This window comes from Macaca thibetana, chromosome 12 (assembly GCF_024542745.1).
Source record: "Macaca thibetana thibetana isolate TM-01 chromosome 12, ASM2454274v1, whole genome shotgun sequence".
NCBI lineage: Eukaryota > Metazoa > Chordata > Mammalia > Primates > Cercopithecidae > Macaca > Macaca thibetana.
Window position 1 is genome coordinate 69931279 of NC_065589.1, and position 16855 is coordinate 69948133.

At 40.8% G+C, this 16855-nt stretch overlaps 2 protein-coding genes across 6 annotated transcripts in view; both read right to left on the reverse strand.

Annotated features, from left to right (window-relative positions):
* The window catches only part of MAP3K20 (mitogen-activated protein kinase kinase kinase 20), a 763073-nt gene that overhangs the window by 270884 nt on the left and 475334 nt on the right, over positions 1-16855 (reverse strand). The window lies entirely within an intron of this gene.
* RAPGEF4 (Rap guanine nucleotide exchange factor 4) overlaps positions 1-16855 on the reverse strand; it is a 308929-nt gene that overhangs the window by 52356 nt on the left and 239718 nt on the right. For all 5 annotated transcript variants that reach the window (XM_050751325.1, XM_050751324.1, XM_050751326.1 and 2 more), the window contains 6 exons: positions 16523-16607; positions 14609-14669; positions 11813-11889; positions 11247-11393; positions 9179-9294; positions 3576-3664 (listed from right to left, as the gene is read on the reverse strand). In XM_050751325.1, coding sequence (XP_050607282.1) covers positions 3576-3664; positions 9179-9294; positions 11247-11393; positions 11813-11889; positions 14609-14669; positions 16523-16607 — 575 coding nt within the window. The remainder of the gene's footprint in view (positions 1-3575; positions 3665-9178; positions 9295-11246; positions 11394-11812; positions 11890-14608; positions 14670-16522; positions 16608-16855) is intronic.

Below are 16855 nucleotides of genomic sequence, written 5' to 3' on the forward strand. Positions count from 1 at the left end.
GGACTTTGGCTTGTCTGAGCTTAACATCTAGCACCATCTTGATATGTTTGATATATTCCTGAGAATGGAGGAGGTAATACTTGCTTATATGCACCCAGGAGGCTGTACTATCTGGTAGTTTAAAGTTTGCTAAAGCAGAGACTTGACTTGGGTGCTCCAAGGTTGGGAAGGGAATCAGTTAACATGGCCAACTACTCGGCTCACATTTCAGTGTGGCTTTCCGGCTCTCTCCTCATATGTAGCAACTCTTCTGTCTGACACCTTCTCTGCCTCTCAGTATAATGAGACTGAAGGTGACTGGTGACGCTGAGTAGATGACAACTTGGGATTACACTCGTCACTTATATTTAAATGAGAATAATGGTTAAACATTTAGTCACTGATTCAAACTTTGCCGATGTAAGTTCATCAAAAACAGTAACACTGGAAATCTAATTTATAGAGTTAAAATTTGCTTAAGAATTTAAAATATCATTTCCTACTAGAAGATGATTTACCAAGTCACTCCATGACTAATGCTGGTTTTAAAAGTAAAAATATAAGAACTAATAGGTCTCAGGTAGAAAATAGATTTTTGGTAAATTAAGAGAGTGTAATGTCAAATTCAGCAGTGTGCATTTTTATGATGTAAACAAGTTTCATGGTAACTCTGACCTTTCTCACTGTACTGTAAATCCATAAATGCCAAAGGTCTCCCACTCCAGTATATGGACAAATGTCGTCACCCTACCCTAGGATTGTTTAGTGTCCAGAACAGTGGGGGAGGCAGGGGAAATCTGTATTTTTGATTTATGAGAAAGATACTGATTTGTTATTTATCTCCAAGGCATAAACATTACTTGTAAGAAAAAAATATCAGGAAAAACTGTAGGAAATGAAGTTCAATATTAAATTATGATGCTAGTCTAGTCTCTACCATCAAAAACGGAAGGGTCAAGAATCACATCCCACATGTCAGCCTTAGAATACACTGATTTCCAGGCTTTAATTTTTTTGATGAAGAAGGAACAATCAGGCTACTCTGGGCATACTGCCCGTGGGTCAGCCCTGCTCTGCAAGGAACAGTAATTAAAAAAAACAAAACTAAACAAAAGAAGCAGAAGCAGCAGCAATAATTCAGTCTCCATCTCTTTTAGAGGTGACTTGAAAGGGAGGCTATATTTGCCCTTCGTGGGTGGTAAAGATCTTATAGCTCATTCCTTAGATGCCATAGTCTCTAATGTACCAGAATCTTTTTTTTTTTTTTTTTTTTTTTTTTTTTTGAGTCAATACTTACTTTAGGTAAGATGCTGATTCTTGCATTATGCAATCACACATACTGGGCAAACAGTTAATCAGAGGGAAAAAAATCAGCTGCATTTTTTCCTGACCCATGGTCTTGGAAATTTGGTTTATTTGAGGTTACATATGGCTCTTGGAAGCTATCCTCACGTAATTGGTTCTTCAACAGCTTCTCTATACTAACTATGGAGTAACTTTTCTCCAGTAAAGCTCTTATCACATTCTTCTTGCTCAGACATCTTCAACCACTTCCCAATGCTTGGCTCTACCTTTCTGTTGTTGTTGCCCAAGCGAGAGTGCAGTGGCATGAGCATAGCTCACTGTAGCCTCAAACTCCTGGGCTCCAGTGATCCTCCCGCCTTGGCCCCCAAAGTGCTGGGATTATAGGTGCGAGCCACTGCACCCAGCCGGCTTTACATTTAAGACTCTCTAAGATCTATACCCCAATTCTTAAACCTTTCCTTCCTTTTCCAACTTATGTATACAATATTCCAGCAAAAATCAGACCACTCACTCTTCCCTGTCTATTTCTAGGTCAGTGCTAATATTGTCCCTTAGTATGGATGGCTCTGTCCCCATCTCTAGTTACTGGTTACCAGCCTCCTTCAGGGCCACTCTATATTTTCCATGATATTTTTCTAGATCCCTCACCCAGTCAGTGTCCCTGAAGCACTAACCACATTCTGCCTTATATTCAAGTTATGTGCAAATTCCTTTATGTTTTCTAACAGATTATAAGCTTCCTGAAGGCAGGAGGATGATTCCTTATTCACATTGCCTAGTCCGAAGCATCTAGCTTAGTGTTTACCCAACAAGATTCTCAACAAATACTGAGCTGAGAATAATTGGCCTGGAGCCAGTGATCCTGACGATTTTATCTACTATACTCTAATTAATTTGCTACATAAAAAACCTCAGGTAATCTAAGCATAAAATGAGAAACTGGAATGAGAAGATAAAATAAGAATTCAGTGGTAAAATACCTTTAGAAGGTATATAATAATAATAATAATAATGATGATGATATCTTCAACTTGAGTACATAGCAAAGGTCAATTATGGAAATGGATTTTGAACTAAGTTTTTGAGATAAATCTCTGAACTTCTTTTAGTGAGAAATGCTTTTCTATGGAGCTCAATGTGCTTAAAATACTAACCCATGACATTATTCTGAGAGGCAGTAGCATAGGATTAAAAAAAAAACACATTGTGTGTCGGCTGTTTCAAAGTCATATACAAGATGGTAACCAAAGTGGAACACAATTTTATAACTCTGAACACTTAGTTCACTGGTGAGATCTGTTTTATTCAGCCTAGAATATCTGTGTCTTAGGTAACAAGACTGACTCACTGTAAGTAGATGTTATGTGTTGAATTGTATCCCCCCAAAAAGATATGTTGAAGAACTAACCTCCAGTATCTCAGAATACAATCGTCTTTGGAAACAGTGTCTTTGCAGGTGTGGTCAAGTTAAGGTGAGTCCTTAATGTGGGCCTTAATCCAATATGACTGGTATTCTTACAAAAAGGGGTAGCCTTGGACCCAGAGACAGACATGCACAGAGGGAAGGCTACGTGAAGAGTCACAGGGAGAATGTTGTGTGAACATGAGGGCAGACATCTGGATGATGCATCTACAAGCCAACAGATGCCAAAGATAGCCTGCAAACCACGGGAGGCTAGGAGAGAGGCATGGAACAGATTCTCCTTCACAGCCTTCAAAAGGAACCAACTCGACTATCACCTTCAGCTAGGACTTCCAGCCTCCAGAGCTGTAAGACAATACAATTTTGTTGCTGGAGCTACCCAGTTGGTGGTAATTTGTTAGGGAAGCCCTAGCAAGCGAATGGTGGCATTTAGTCACATTCTAGAGCTGCTGGACTCTACAACAACTGCAGAGAGAAGCATCTTACTCCCAACTGGAGCAAGGCTGTGCCTTTTATGTAGGCAGCTTCAAATCCTTCATGGGACTAGGTAGGACGTAAATGATAAACCCAACAGATGCCTGTAAAGGTTGGATTTGAATACCTTAAGAGAGAGAAGCCTAGAGAAGACGAGGCATGGTATGTAGAAATGAAGCTGAGTCATTTCTAGAGAACAGTCAGGATTGGGGAGGAAAGAGGACAGTCAGAAGGACTGTTCCCTGTCAGGTCACACAGAGATGCTTTTCAAGTATCAATACACAGAATCCCCTTCCAAAACTGCTTTTGCTATACACACTGCAAATGAATGCAGGACTTTTAAACAATGCTATGCATGGATTCAATGGACATGCAAACTGTTCTATGTGTATACCTGTTGCTTCATTTAAAGTTGCCTCAAGGCGTATCGTTTCTAGAAAATGCTCTAAAATTTTTTCAGGTGTTCCTGACATCACAGTATACCTGGATAAGAAACAAAAATGCCATTAGTTTTTCATAAGTGGGCAAATCATTAAAAAAAAACCTTTTACTTATCTAAGTTTTTTTTTTTTTTTTAATTTGAGATCCCAGGGAACCATATACTTTTCAAGGTAAGAGAGACCATGCACCTTGTCAAAGTCACACGAGAAGACAAAACAAACAAACAAACAAACAAACAAAAAATCCACAAAGTGAAGTCGTTACTACAAACATTGTTCTTCTTTCCCTACATGGAAATAAGGTAAACTTCTTGAAGAGCAGCTTTAGGAGGCTGGGAACTGAGAAACTTCAGTCTTTTTCCAAAGGAGAATAAAAAGGAACATGTAAAACCCAGGGCAGTTCAGGTCAGGCAGGGGGAGCTGGTGAGGGGAAGTGAGAGTAAGCTAGGTTATCCATATATGGGTTACTCGTGGCAAAACTTCTGTCCCACACTGGATTCCCCTGCCTATTTCTGGAATGCTCTGTCTTTCCCAACTGTACACTGGTATGTGCTTTGGAAATTCAGCTAATAATAAAATGAGAGAAAGCAAACAAAACTCCATAACACCGTAAGCAAACAAACAAACCCCAGTAGCATCATGAACGGGAAATAAATCAGCAGTAGAAAATCCTTATAATTTATTTCAATGCCAGATATAAATTACTGGGGGTTATATTAGACATTATTTCAGCAGATCCTTCCATGGTGTTCTTCAATTAACACAGGAGGATTTATTTTTTAAGTTGCATGTGAACTGTTTCAAAATCATACTCAAGACAGTGACAAAACACTACTAAGTGGGAGCTGTAGACAAAATACATTCAGATGATCTGGGTGCTTCTCTTCCAAAACTCAGGCTTTGCTTTTCTGCTTGGAATTTCACTTAAAAATAACAGGCAAGTGGGGCTGGGCGCAGTGGCTCACGCCTGTCATCCCAGCACTTTGGGAGGCCAAAGCGGGCAGATTGCCTGAGCTCAGAAGTTCGTGACCAGCCTGGGCAACATGGTGAAACCCTGTCTCCACTAAAATACAGAAAATTAGCCAGGCATGGTGGCACGCACCCATAGTCCCAGCTAGTTCAGAGGCTGAGGCAGGAGAATTGCTTGAACCAGGGAGGTGGAGGTTGCAGTGAGTGGAGATCGCGCCACTGCACTCCAGCCTGGGCGACAGAGTGAGACTCCGTCTCAACACACACACACACACACACACACACACACACACACACACACACGCACACACCAGGCAAGTAAAAACAACAATGAAAATAAAATTGTCTAATGTTCAGAAAGCAGTGATAGAATTCAGCTCTGGTTTCCTTGCCTGTTTGAGACCTTTGAGGTGTGTTGAGATCCCAAGAGTAACTCTAACATATTATTAAATCTCAGGATCTTAACCCACGGCCTGAGGGAGTGATGAGTAAACATTTTAACATATGTGCATGTGAAAATGGTGAGGGAAGCACCCCTGGTATTGAATGAGGTGGCCAGTGCAGTCTACCTGGAAGGCAGCTGTTAGCTAAAACTGTTGTGAGTGCGCGCACAAGACCAAAAGGAAGCTCAACAGTTAAATCTTTGAGGAAACTTGGCTTTGGAGCCTAGAGGAGGAGAGAAGGGGAATAGAGAGAAAAAAAAATAGTCTACTTTCATCTCAAAAGTCTGACCCCTTTCTCAAAATAGATAAGGTAGAAGACAATGGTTTTTCCTCTTGTGGGCAATGAATATTTGAGGAAAGAAGAGGGCATATTTATAAATGACTTTCAATATTGAAATAGAGAATATTGCTCAATTCATCCAGTAATTCCTGAAATATATGATTCTTTGATAGCACTCACCACATGAGCTGGAAAAAGAGTAGCATCGGACACATTAATCAGGAAACTGGGTTGGAGAGAGCAACATCTGTCAAATGTTTACTATACCCTAGACAGCTAGGTGTGCACTGAATAAGGGCGTCCTGTTTACTCCTGCTAGTTAAATATTATCTTCATTGTGCAGATGGACAGACGGCTCAGGAGGGGGAGGCATCAAGCCTCAGGTCACAGAGTTAGTAAATGGGAGACCTCTGACATGAGCCAGGTGTGTCTGGCTTCAGAGAACAAGCATGAGCTTCGTGGCACTTTTCTGCTTCCACAGCAAGATGCTCCAGATGGAGACCAGGTCTAGCTACCTGGAGCTTTTTCAGAACAGGAAATTCTCCATGTAATTAACAACCTTCCTCTAAAGAGGGCTTGTTCGGTTTGTTTCTGAAAACAAGTTGCATATCAATAGGAGTATATATACATTCCAAAACGTGAAAACCAAATGGGGGGAAAACCAGTCTGTTACTTCGCGTGGCACCGGGCAGCGGCTGCTGGAAAGTTGCAAGCTCTATATCTAGCTGTGTGACTCATACATCAGTTTGTAAAATGTGTCCCCTTGTCAAAACTAATTCTACTAGAAGGTTGGCTTCACATTCTGGTATTCTTTGTTTGGACATCCTTTAGCTAGGGCATTATGGCTGGTCAAAAGTAATAGAGGTCTGAGAGGCAAGCCGGATGCCTGATCACCTCTCTAGAGAGAAAGTGGCCTCTCTAAGCTTTGCCCACCAGGCCAATCGGATACCCCCAGGATCTTTCTTTTGCTACCGGAGACTTCCTCTCGTGGTACAGTTGCCATGGCCACCTTACCCCAGCTTCTCTTCACAGCTCCACAGAAGGCTATTAGGTGCTGACATTCCCTTAGGGTGGGGGACTCCAAGACGGAGGGGCCAGGAGCTTCTGGCCAGACACAGCCCTCTGGGCTCTTGGAGTTCTGGGTTTGGCTGAAACATCACGTGACGGCTTTGTTTCCCACTGTCCACTGCCAGGCACCTACTGCTTGGCCTCTGTTTAAAATGAGGTCAGGATCACTTAAAGACCACACAGCATGACTCTTTTCAGTTTATTTCATGAAAGAGCGACTCTAGTTCAAGTTAAAAGCAAACTCCAATTGGTTACATTATATAAGCTATGAGGTTTTAAACCTCTGACATAAAATACTTTTCTGCAAATGAGGACACTACAATTTGTTCCTAGAATAGAGAAGGGTGTGGAGAAGGGGACCTGAAAGAGACTGTCTTCCTGCACACAGGATGGAGCTGAGCAATGAGAAAATAGTCTAAGATAAAAGCAACACAGTAACTAAAACAGGAATATGCATTTCAAATTCTTTCTTACTAAACCTGCATAACCACAGAGCAGAAAGACATCCGAAACAGTAAACAACTGAGGGCTCCGTGGAATTTATCCTTCATGGGAAACACTGCCTTATTATTGACATTTTAAATATCACACTCAGAGCTGAGATGCTCAGGTAGAGTCAGGAGGTTTTGAAAGTTAAAAATGTACACATAAACTATTCTGGATTTCTCAGGGAAAAATGAACCAGAAAAATAACATTATTAGCAGCACCAATATGGTAACCCTCTTTGAGCTCAAAAAGGATAATTTCTGAAGAGAGGCCCTACAGCTTCCTAAATTTTAAGTCCATCCATAGACATGGTTGATGCCACATTTTTGAAGTCCAGAATATCAGCCCCCAATTTATTTACATGCCCCCTCCCCTTCAATTCTGGTCTCATTTGGGAAAACTCAACATGGAAAATGACCCCTTGAGAGAGCAGCTTTTCATTCTTCAGGGAAGTTTTGTGTGGTGCATTAATTCGTACTCATTGAATATTTCTTAAATGGCTCATTGTGAACTGCATAAGTTTTTGAATTGTGGAAGAAATTTGGATTGGAATACAGGACACAAATAAGGAGGTATAACGGAAAATCAGATCAGGCCTAAAATAATAAAACATATGGTCTCTCCTTTTCCATCCCTTTTAGTTTGGTTTCATAAGAAACCTGTATTTGGAGAACACCCTAAATGAAAGACATTGTAACAAGCAAATGCTTTTGATGATTCCCCGATGACATGAAGAAGTGAAGCAAGGGGACCCCCAGGGAACCTCTTGATCAGATGTTTCTGGGTTAAGAAGAATTCTCAAGGCTTGCCTTTTCAGTAAGCATAATTTTCCTGGGACATCTGAAGCATTAGTTTAAAATGCAGATAAAACACTAGTTATTTAAGGGAACCAAAGAAAATCTCATCCTCCTTAGTGGACTGGAAAGACAACTGTTAAAAACATTTGGGCAAGAACAATTCCAAGAACAGATAGTAGTAAACAGCAAGTAATAACAAAATTTCTATGGTAATTTTTAGTTTTGTAAGTGAAAGGTACGTTTTTTACATAGTCCTTTTCATGTCAGTTCCTTCGATATGGAGTGGTTTGCAATATTTACTAAGCAGTGTTGAGTATGTAGTCTTATCTACTATATTTTGCTATAGTAAGCTGGCAGGTGGAAGGGGGATAGGCGTGTGAAAACTGGTCAAGCTGGACTTGAATTCAAGCTCTGCCATTATAAGCTTTGAAACCATGGGCAAGTAACTTGTGGCTCTGAGCCTAAATTTCTCCATCTTTTAAAAGGTGTTGTAAGATAAGAATTCTATAAAATCTGCAAAATATACTCTGGCTATTTAATAATATTATCTTTTTTCCTGCCCTCTTTGCAAATATGTTGATTCAATCAAATGAAAATGTCTGGGCCTTTTAGTCTAAACAATAAAAATTAATAATTTATGGTGAATGTCTTGATAAGGGAAACACCTCGCTTATTTGGCAAACAAAGGAAAATTACTTGAGATGCATTCTCCTTCAACATATTATTGAGTAACATTTCTTTCGCTACAGAATTGCTGTTTTTATTACACTAAGATTGAAAATTAATCTCCGTTTTAAAAACTAGATTCTGTAATTTTCTGTAATTTCTTAGAGCCACATTTTCTATTCTCTGTCTTACCACTCAAATGTTGGTACATTTGATGCAGTCTCATGTAGTAAGTTGCAGCAAAAGCTGGAACTGAACATCGATATACTGAAAAAGACTCAAGTTAAACAGGACATCTGAGAAATGTGAAGCTAATGGCCTTTTGACATTAGCAGGAATAAGTATGAATGAGGCCAAATGGATGCTTCTGGGCTGCAATCAATAGACTGTTTTATATTTGAAGTCTGGGTATCCATCAAAGACGCTCATTCTGGTAACAAGAGGAAAACACTTCACGCGAAATCCTGCATACAAAATTCAAATACCAAAAGTTCTCATCACCCAGGGGCCTTCGTATCCTTTGAGCTGCCTGGCATTGCTATTCCCATTGTTCTCTCACACGCCTTCTGTTCCACAGCTATTACAGTTGAACACTGTATACAAAGAGTGGTTTTTAGAGTAAAGGAATATTCTCTCCCGAATTACTCTAGGCAGCACCCGGCTCAATGCTGTGCCAGAAATGGATACATTATACTCCACAAGATGTGTGATTAGTCAATAGAGAGGAAAAAAGTCACATACACTGCCATCTTCCACAAAAAAGGAGAACATGCTATTGTAGAAATGATGATACCATGTGAAAAGGTTAATCATAGTCTGGCAATTACAGTGTTGGATGCAAACATACTTTTGCTGAGGCTGTGAGTTTCCTTGATTAGAAGCTCTGTTCCCTGCTGGGACCTTCTCCAGCACCAAGACATCTTGGTCATGTTCTTTAAGTCTGACTGTATTCGCCTCCACGTCCTGCAAATACAAATTACACCACATACAGATGCTGCCGCTTACTCAGACAATGAAAAAAATTTCAAATGCTTCAGAAACTCATTTGGTGCTTGTCATGCTAATTGTTGCGTCTACAAATTAAGTCATTTTCAAAGTCAAGGGCTGGAACGGTCAGAGAGAGGACCAGATGAGGTTTGAGGCATGTGTTTTTAAGACTGCTTTTACCCCAGCTTCAGAAAAACAGCAGAATAAAGCATAGTGTGGTTATGCTCTGAGAAACCTTTGGGAGAAAGAAATAGAGCAGGAAGGTGGGGAGCAAAGGCATTTATTAGTTATAAAAATATGTGGTAAATAGCAAGCAGCTTCAGCAAAGTTCTTTTTCTTCTAAGTGTATTTAGTTTCCGTAGGAGTGGGGCACCTCTTCTCTCTAATCAAAAGACTATTTTGTTTTCTTTTCTTTTTTTAAGAAAAATACATTTGAAATGTGTTAAAAACTCTTTTCGGTTATTTTAAGTGATTTACCATTGATTAAATTACATCAGTGATAATGGTCCTAATCTGATTCTTTCGAAGAATGTTTTGGCTGAATGTAAACTCCTTGTTTGTAAACTTGAAGGAGTTAGTACAGCTTACCTTTAAATTTCAATATCATTGTAAATAGTTAGTTTAAAAATTTTAACATGCTTTTCCTCAACATTTGGCTCCCATTTAAAAAGAGATCAGATAAGAACCAACTCAAATTCCATCTGGTATTTTTTTAATATATCATTCAAGGGTATACATTTTAGCCTTTTTTTTTTTTTTTGCGCATTAAGACTATGCATTCCTAAGAGAAACTTAGTTGTTAGAAATTTTGCCACCAAAGGCAAATGCTTAAGGCCATGTAGGGATTGATGTCCAGACACAAGGACAGGAGCATGACATTGTAAATCATCATTAAGTAATGGGAATACACCCCAAAGCACAAAAGCTACATTTAGGACTTCAGGAGAGACTAGAGATGCTAAGGCTGCAAGAGGGATAGAAGGGACCCTGCTCTGTGGGTCAGCAGTGAAAGAAAGAGGGCAGTGTGACCCGAGAAAGAACAACCTCCCAAGTGAATTCAAGCAAAGGTGGGAAGGACCACAGGCCACCTGAGAAGCCAGGGGTAGTGGGACATCGTCACCATCCCTAAAAGTCCATGATCAGGCCTCTACCAGCCAAAGCTGGGTCATCCCTCCCATGGGCAAGGGACCGCATGCTGGGGAGAGACCAGAGACTATTTTTCTAAACATCACCCACACTCACAAATTCCTTAATAAGCTTAGAGTGGGCTCATCTGCAGAATCAACTTTTAAGTGCAATTGCACAGTTCCTTCTACCACCCCTGTTATTCACCTGCCTGCCAATTCCTTTAGTTTGTAACAATCCTTGATAGAGCCCCTGAAAATGAAAATGCTCGGTTGGAGTAACCATGATGGATGTTAATTCCCAGTAAAATGGAATCACTCAATAAATCAAGAGAATGTATGATGATATGAGATAGGCTCAGATTTGGGAGGAGAAAGAGGTGGAAACTAGGAAGGTCTAGGAAAGAGAAAAACAAGGAGCAGAGGGAGCTGCCACTGTGTTGGAGAGTGGGATGGGAAGGATGCAAAGAAGGATGCCCAAGATGTCAGAGAGAAACTTCTCAGACTGACATTTTGCCAAGGCAATTCCTATTTATTGTCAATTCTCATGGACCAGTGCAGGGATGCATAGAGGGACTGGGTCCAGCATAGCATCCTGCATTTGCAGTTTTACTGGAATATAACCTCTGGATCCCAGAATGCATACCAACACATTAAATATAACCAGGTTTGTAACAAAGGCCTTTTGTGCCTAGAGCACTCATTCATCACAGGACTACTCAATTAAGACTATGCTCAAAGCTTTGCTTATTTAGTTAAAGAAAAAATGGGATGTCTCTTGGCCACACTTTGCTTTGGACTCACCCTCAGGATCCGGTTGAAATCCTCCTTGTCTACTCTTAAGAAATGGCAATTATCTTCTCGTAAGACGATAGAGGCAGCTCGTGGGGCATCATTCACTAGTGCTAACTTGCCGAAGTCATCTCCTTCATGCAGGGTGCAGACCACACCCTGGAGAGAGTAGAGCACACAGATGAAGAGGATCCCAGAAACAGAGCAAACACAAACACCCACCACCTCCTGCCACAAGACCCCGGCCCATAAAACACTGTAGATAAATGGGCTGTACCTAGGAATGCCAAAGGGGATTACATAATTAAATTATGATGTTCACTTTTCTTTCATTGAGTAATATGGTCTGTGGCTTAAATGTACATACTATAATCCGGTAGGAGAAAAACCCCAGAAAGTACAATACTACTTTAAGTATAATAACTGAGATAATTTATGATTAAAGATGCAATAATGTCTTTTCTACATCTAGGAACAATGTTGTTGCATATTTAATTGTGGCACTACATTGCTAATACTTAGAGCCACACTAGTAAATGGAGCGTAATAAAGTTTCAAAAAGAAAAAGATATATATACCTTGCCATAAATGACTACATTCACTGATCCTTTTAGAATAATGTACCAGGAGGTACCTTCTTCCCCCTGGTTAAACACTAGACACAAAAAGATGAAAAGACTTATGATAAGAATAGAAGCACATCAATATAAATTACAGCTTATCAAATCATCACTTTAAGTCCCCAGAATAACGCATACGTAAAAAACGAGAAACATCACTGGCAAATACTAACTTGTTCAGGTGGCATATTATCTCCTTTTCTATAGAATATAAAAGAAAGAGAAACACTGCATTCCTTGCTATGCCCCAAAAGATAGGTTTTTAGTAGATATCAATTTATCAGCAATCCGTTTCTTAAAGCCATACACGCTTCTCCCACAATTCATTAAAACTTACCCCATAGAAAAATGGTTCTAAAAAGTAATCTGACAAGTAATGCGACACTTAAAAACATGCAAATCAGCACTACATATTGTTTACAGATACATACCTACACACACTTGTCCCTTGGTATCCATGGGGAATTGGTGCCAGGACCTCCCAAGGATATCAAAATCCACAGATGCTCAAGTCCCTGATACAAAGTGGTGCATTTGCATATAATCTACACACAGCCTCTTGTATACTTTAAGTCATTTCTAGATTACTTATAATACCTAATACTATGTAAATGCTATGTAAATAGTTGTTATACTGTATTATTTAGGGAATGATAACAAGAAAAATGTCTGTACATGTTCAGTAGAGACACAACCATCCACTTTCTTTTTTTGGAATATTTTTGATCTTCAGTGGGTTGAATTCATAAATGTGGAACACACAGATGCAGAGGACTGCCTGTATTTTTTTAAAAAATGGTTGGAATGATCATCACTACATTCAGAGTAGGAGTTACCTTGGGGTAGGAAGATGAGAATGGGATAAATGAGGGTACAAAGGGTCTTCAAGTGTAGTTGTACAATTATTTTTTATTTTTTATTTTTTGAGACAGGGTCTTGTTCTGTCACCCAGGCTGGAGTGCAGTGGTGTGATCATGGCTTACTGCAGCCTTGACCTCCCGGGCTTAAGAGATCCTTCCACCTCAGCCTCCTGAGTAGCTGGGACTGTAGGGGTGCACCAATCCACCTGGCTAATTTTTACAGACAGGGTTTTGCCATGTTGCCCAGGCTGGTCTCGAACTCCTGGGCTCAAGCAATCCACCTGCCTCGGCCTCCCAAAGTGTTGGGATTACAGGCATGAGCCACTGCACCCAGCATGTATATTTAATTCTTTAGAAAATATGAAAAAAGGCCGGGTGCAGTGGCTTATGCCTGTAATCCAGCACTTTGGGAGGCCACAGCGGGCAGATCACTTGAACTCAGGAATTTGAGACCAGACTGGCCAACGAGATGAAACCCCACCTCTACTAAAAACACACACACAAAAAAATTAGCTGGGCATGGTGGCACACGCCTGTAATCCCAGCTACTTGGGAGGCTGAGGCAGGAGAATTGCTTGAACCTGGGAGGTGGAGGTTGTAGTGAGGGGAGGTGGAGGTTGCGCCACTGCACTCCAGCCTGGGTGACAGAGCAAGACTCCGTCTCAAAAACAAAAAAGAAAAGAAAAGAAAATATGAAAAAAATGGCATAATGTTAGTATCTGACAAAGATTAAGAACGTATTTGTAATATTCTCTATTTTTTGTTTAAAATAACTATTTCATAATAAAATGAAAGCAATTAGCAAGTTTGAATGAAATGAATACAAGAAAATAAAAAAGAATAGTAAGTCAATAGCAACCATTAAGATAAAAATATTAAAGTAAGCCTTTAACATTTGAAGAAGTTACATTCTTACTGAAATAGATATCAATGTCAGAAATACCACTTTTGATGACTGAAAGTAAAAGAACCACATTTACAATTCATGTTTCCTGCTTATTTGACTCATATAACGTAGCCTGAAGAAAGAGCAAGATTTTCCAAACTATGTCTCTAATGAGTTAACAGGTGTCCATGCAAAAAGTGTTCTACATGTCATTAGGCTCAGGAAGTATCGGTTTAAACATGGTGATAATTTCTCCTTATTGCAGAACTTCTGAGAACACATTAGCATGCTACTGTATCCTGTGACTCTGCAAGAGAGATTGGAGAGGCACTTCCTGACCTTAGTAGATCACTAACCCCCTTTTTTTCTTGAGCCAGATTTTTGTAGGAATAGTAAGGAATGCCAGCTTATATAATATTGTTCACATCTATTCACATCAAATTTCCTTTTCTTGCTTCCAAATATGATCACAGAACTAAACTACAACTTGGATTTTGGTGAGATACTATAGATTAACACTGTATACATATTTGAAGCAAAGAAATTCTCTCCAGTTTGGAGCCTAAAGTGGAAGTGAGAGAAGAAAAAGGAAGTAGGATGGGTTTAAATATCATTCTAACTAGCAACCTCAAGAGATCTATTAGTTCTTCTAAAGCTATGAACGGAATGAGGTCACTGGGAAAGGTACTGCCTCAGGCCCTTCCTGAAGGGCAGTGACTTCATTCCACCCTCTAAACACTGTGGTGAGTCAGGAGGGTAGTGAGCCAGCGAGACTCAGCCTGGCACCCACAATACTTGCTGGTACTAGAAAACCACGATCCTTCAGAATAATCGGCATGGGCTGGAAATAATCACAGGTCCAGAAAAACGAAAGTGCCACAGGACACCCTGCCACGTCACCAAGTCAGACCCGGGGCCAAGAAGTGAAGCGTTAGCAGCCTGGCTTCCCGTGGCATGTACTCGAAGGGTGCTGGCCAGGCGCGAGGTTCCAGTACAGTTTTCACTTACACACGGTCCCTCCTTTGGCATGAGACTCAAAAATGAGAACACCTGCTAACTCTCGTTTCACCTAGAAGAAAAAGAGAAGAAACATGCAAAGGCCACATTTCCAGGTCTGGGTGGAAAAGGGTTGTGCTCTTTCTAGGGGCACAATGCAAACTGCCCCGGGGCTCCCCATGCAGTCATCTCTCACCTCGCCTGGGGCTGCTGCTCTCATCTAAAGTCACTTCCATTCAATTTGCTGCTAGGTAGGTTTTTAAAGCTTGTAGCTCTTTTTATAGAATAGCTTATAGCTAATTCATACCAGGCAACCCCCTTAGAGACTGTTTCAAACATGGTCCCACCTGCATTAACTAGCCAACTTGCCTGCCTGTCTTTGGCTGTAGGGGAGAAGGGGAGACCATATACAACATCATATGATTCTGTTGCTACTAGTGACTCTTGCTTGCATTACATATAATACATCATGTCAAACATGTTGGAAAATTCTGTCTTAAAGTTGCATAATAAAGCCTAAATGAATGAACACATTTATATTCTTAGTTAAAATTCCAAATTATTCCTAGCTAGCTAAAATTCACATTAAAAAAAAATTCCAAATTATAGTCCCAAATCATGGCTCTATCTTTCTAAGAACCCAAGAACTTGAGATTTTTCTATGCCTGGGTACCTGGGGTTTGAAGTAGAAGACAAGACTACCCACAATCCTCTCAATTCCACTGTGACCAGGGAAGTTGGATGAGGGGCATGCTGGGTCCCTGGAGCACAGGTAGGGAAAGGGGTCCTTCCTTACTTCCCTCTACATCGCGAGCTCATGGAGCCTCAGCTGTCTGCACTGTGTATATGAGGGCTTCCCAGGTGAGGCTCCCAGGCACTACATCTATGCCCTGTGGAGAGAGTAAGGATGGCAAGGGCAGTGGTAGGTAGGAGGGAGGCTGGGCCAGACCACTCCCCTGGGTAGTCCACATAGGTGAGCAAGTCTCCAGACCCTCAGTGGTGCTGGGGGTGGGAGGCATGTGAAGGAGGTTTGTCTAGTTGAAGGGGAGAGGGGATTTGAAGCCCTCTTGCTTACAGCTATGGCAAATGCCTCACTGCTCTCAACAGAGACCTGAACTTATCCCCAACAGCAGGGACCGGCAGGTACTGCTACTGTGAGGTAGCAGAACATCACTTTTAGTGAGCTAGAAATGAAAACAAACTAGGCATCTAGATATCTCTTAGGGACCTCAGTACATACTCTGAAAGTTGAAACCACTTCATTCTTCTTGACTTATTAGCGTGTAGGACATGTATGTTTCCTACAAATCATATTCTTATGGGAGGAGGTGTTTCTATCCCTATTCAGTGGCAAAAATTTCTGTCTCCTAAATACTCTAATCAGGTAAAAGTTCAGAATCAGATACAGCCACTGGGTCATTTTTTATGAGTGGGTAGTGTTATTTTGACTAATATATCTGAGCTGATGCTCTCTTGAACTTTCTGCTTCCATTCTCAAGAAGGCAGCAAACCCTGGCGGAGTTGGCCCCATAAGCCAAGACAGGTCATCTAGGTTTCCCTCTGTCCGCCCTCTGGCTGCATATCATGGCAGGATTCAGAGTCCCTCCCAGGCCTGGCTCTCTTATCTGAGTGTGCAGGTTAGAAATTCACATTCACAGGGAGGAAGCACATGTTCCAACCCTACTCACATCAGGCTGCTCTGGGGTTTAGGGCACAGGGGCAACTACCAATAATGAGACAACACTTGATTCCCTTTCAGTGATTGTTCTTGGCTGTAACTTCCTCAGCATCTCATAAGAGTAGAGGTGATTTATGAGGTGAAAATCAGACATTCTTTCCCCCTACAACACCGTAATACTCTCCTCTGTCCTAACAGTGCATTTATTGCGAAGTGCTCCAACCATGCTAAACTAATAGACAACTTACTGTGGTAGAAAGGTGGGATAAGGCTTTAATATGAAGAAGCTCCTCATAGATAATCTCCAGGTCATCCACAGTCCTCTGGCCAGGTCTACAAAGATTAAAAAAAAAAAAAAAAAGGAAATACGGAAAAAGGGCATCACTAGGGCTTCAAATATGGAAACAGATCCAGGCATCAGTAACATGCTCAGGGATTTCTTCTGCATAAACAGATATTGGCGGAGGGAGAGGCTGCACCAGTATAACCCCTAAAGGGATTTTTGAAATGAATGTGTTCCTTGATGAAAGGATATGGGAGAAAGCCAAAGTCCACAGGATCTCTTCTCCTCTGATCTCAGA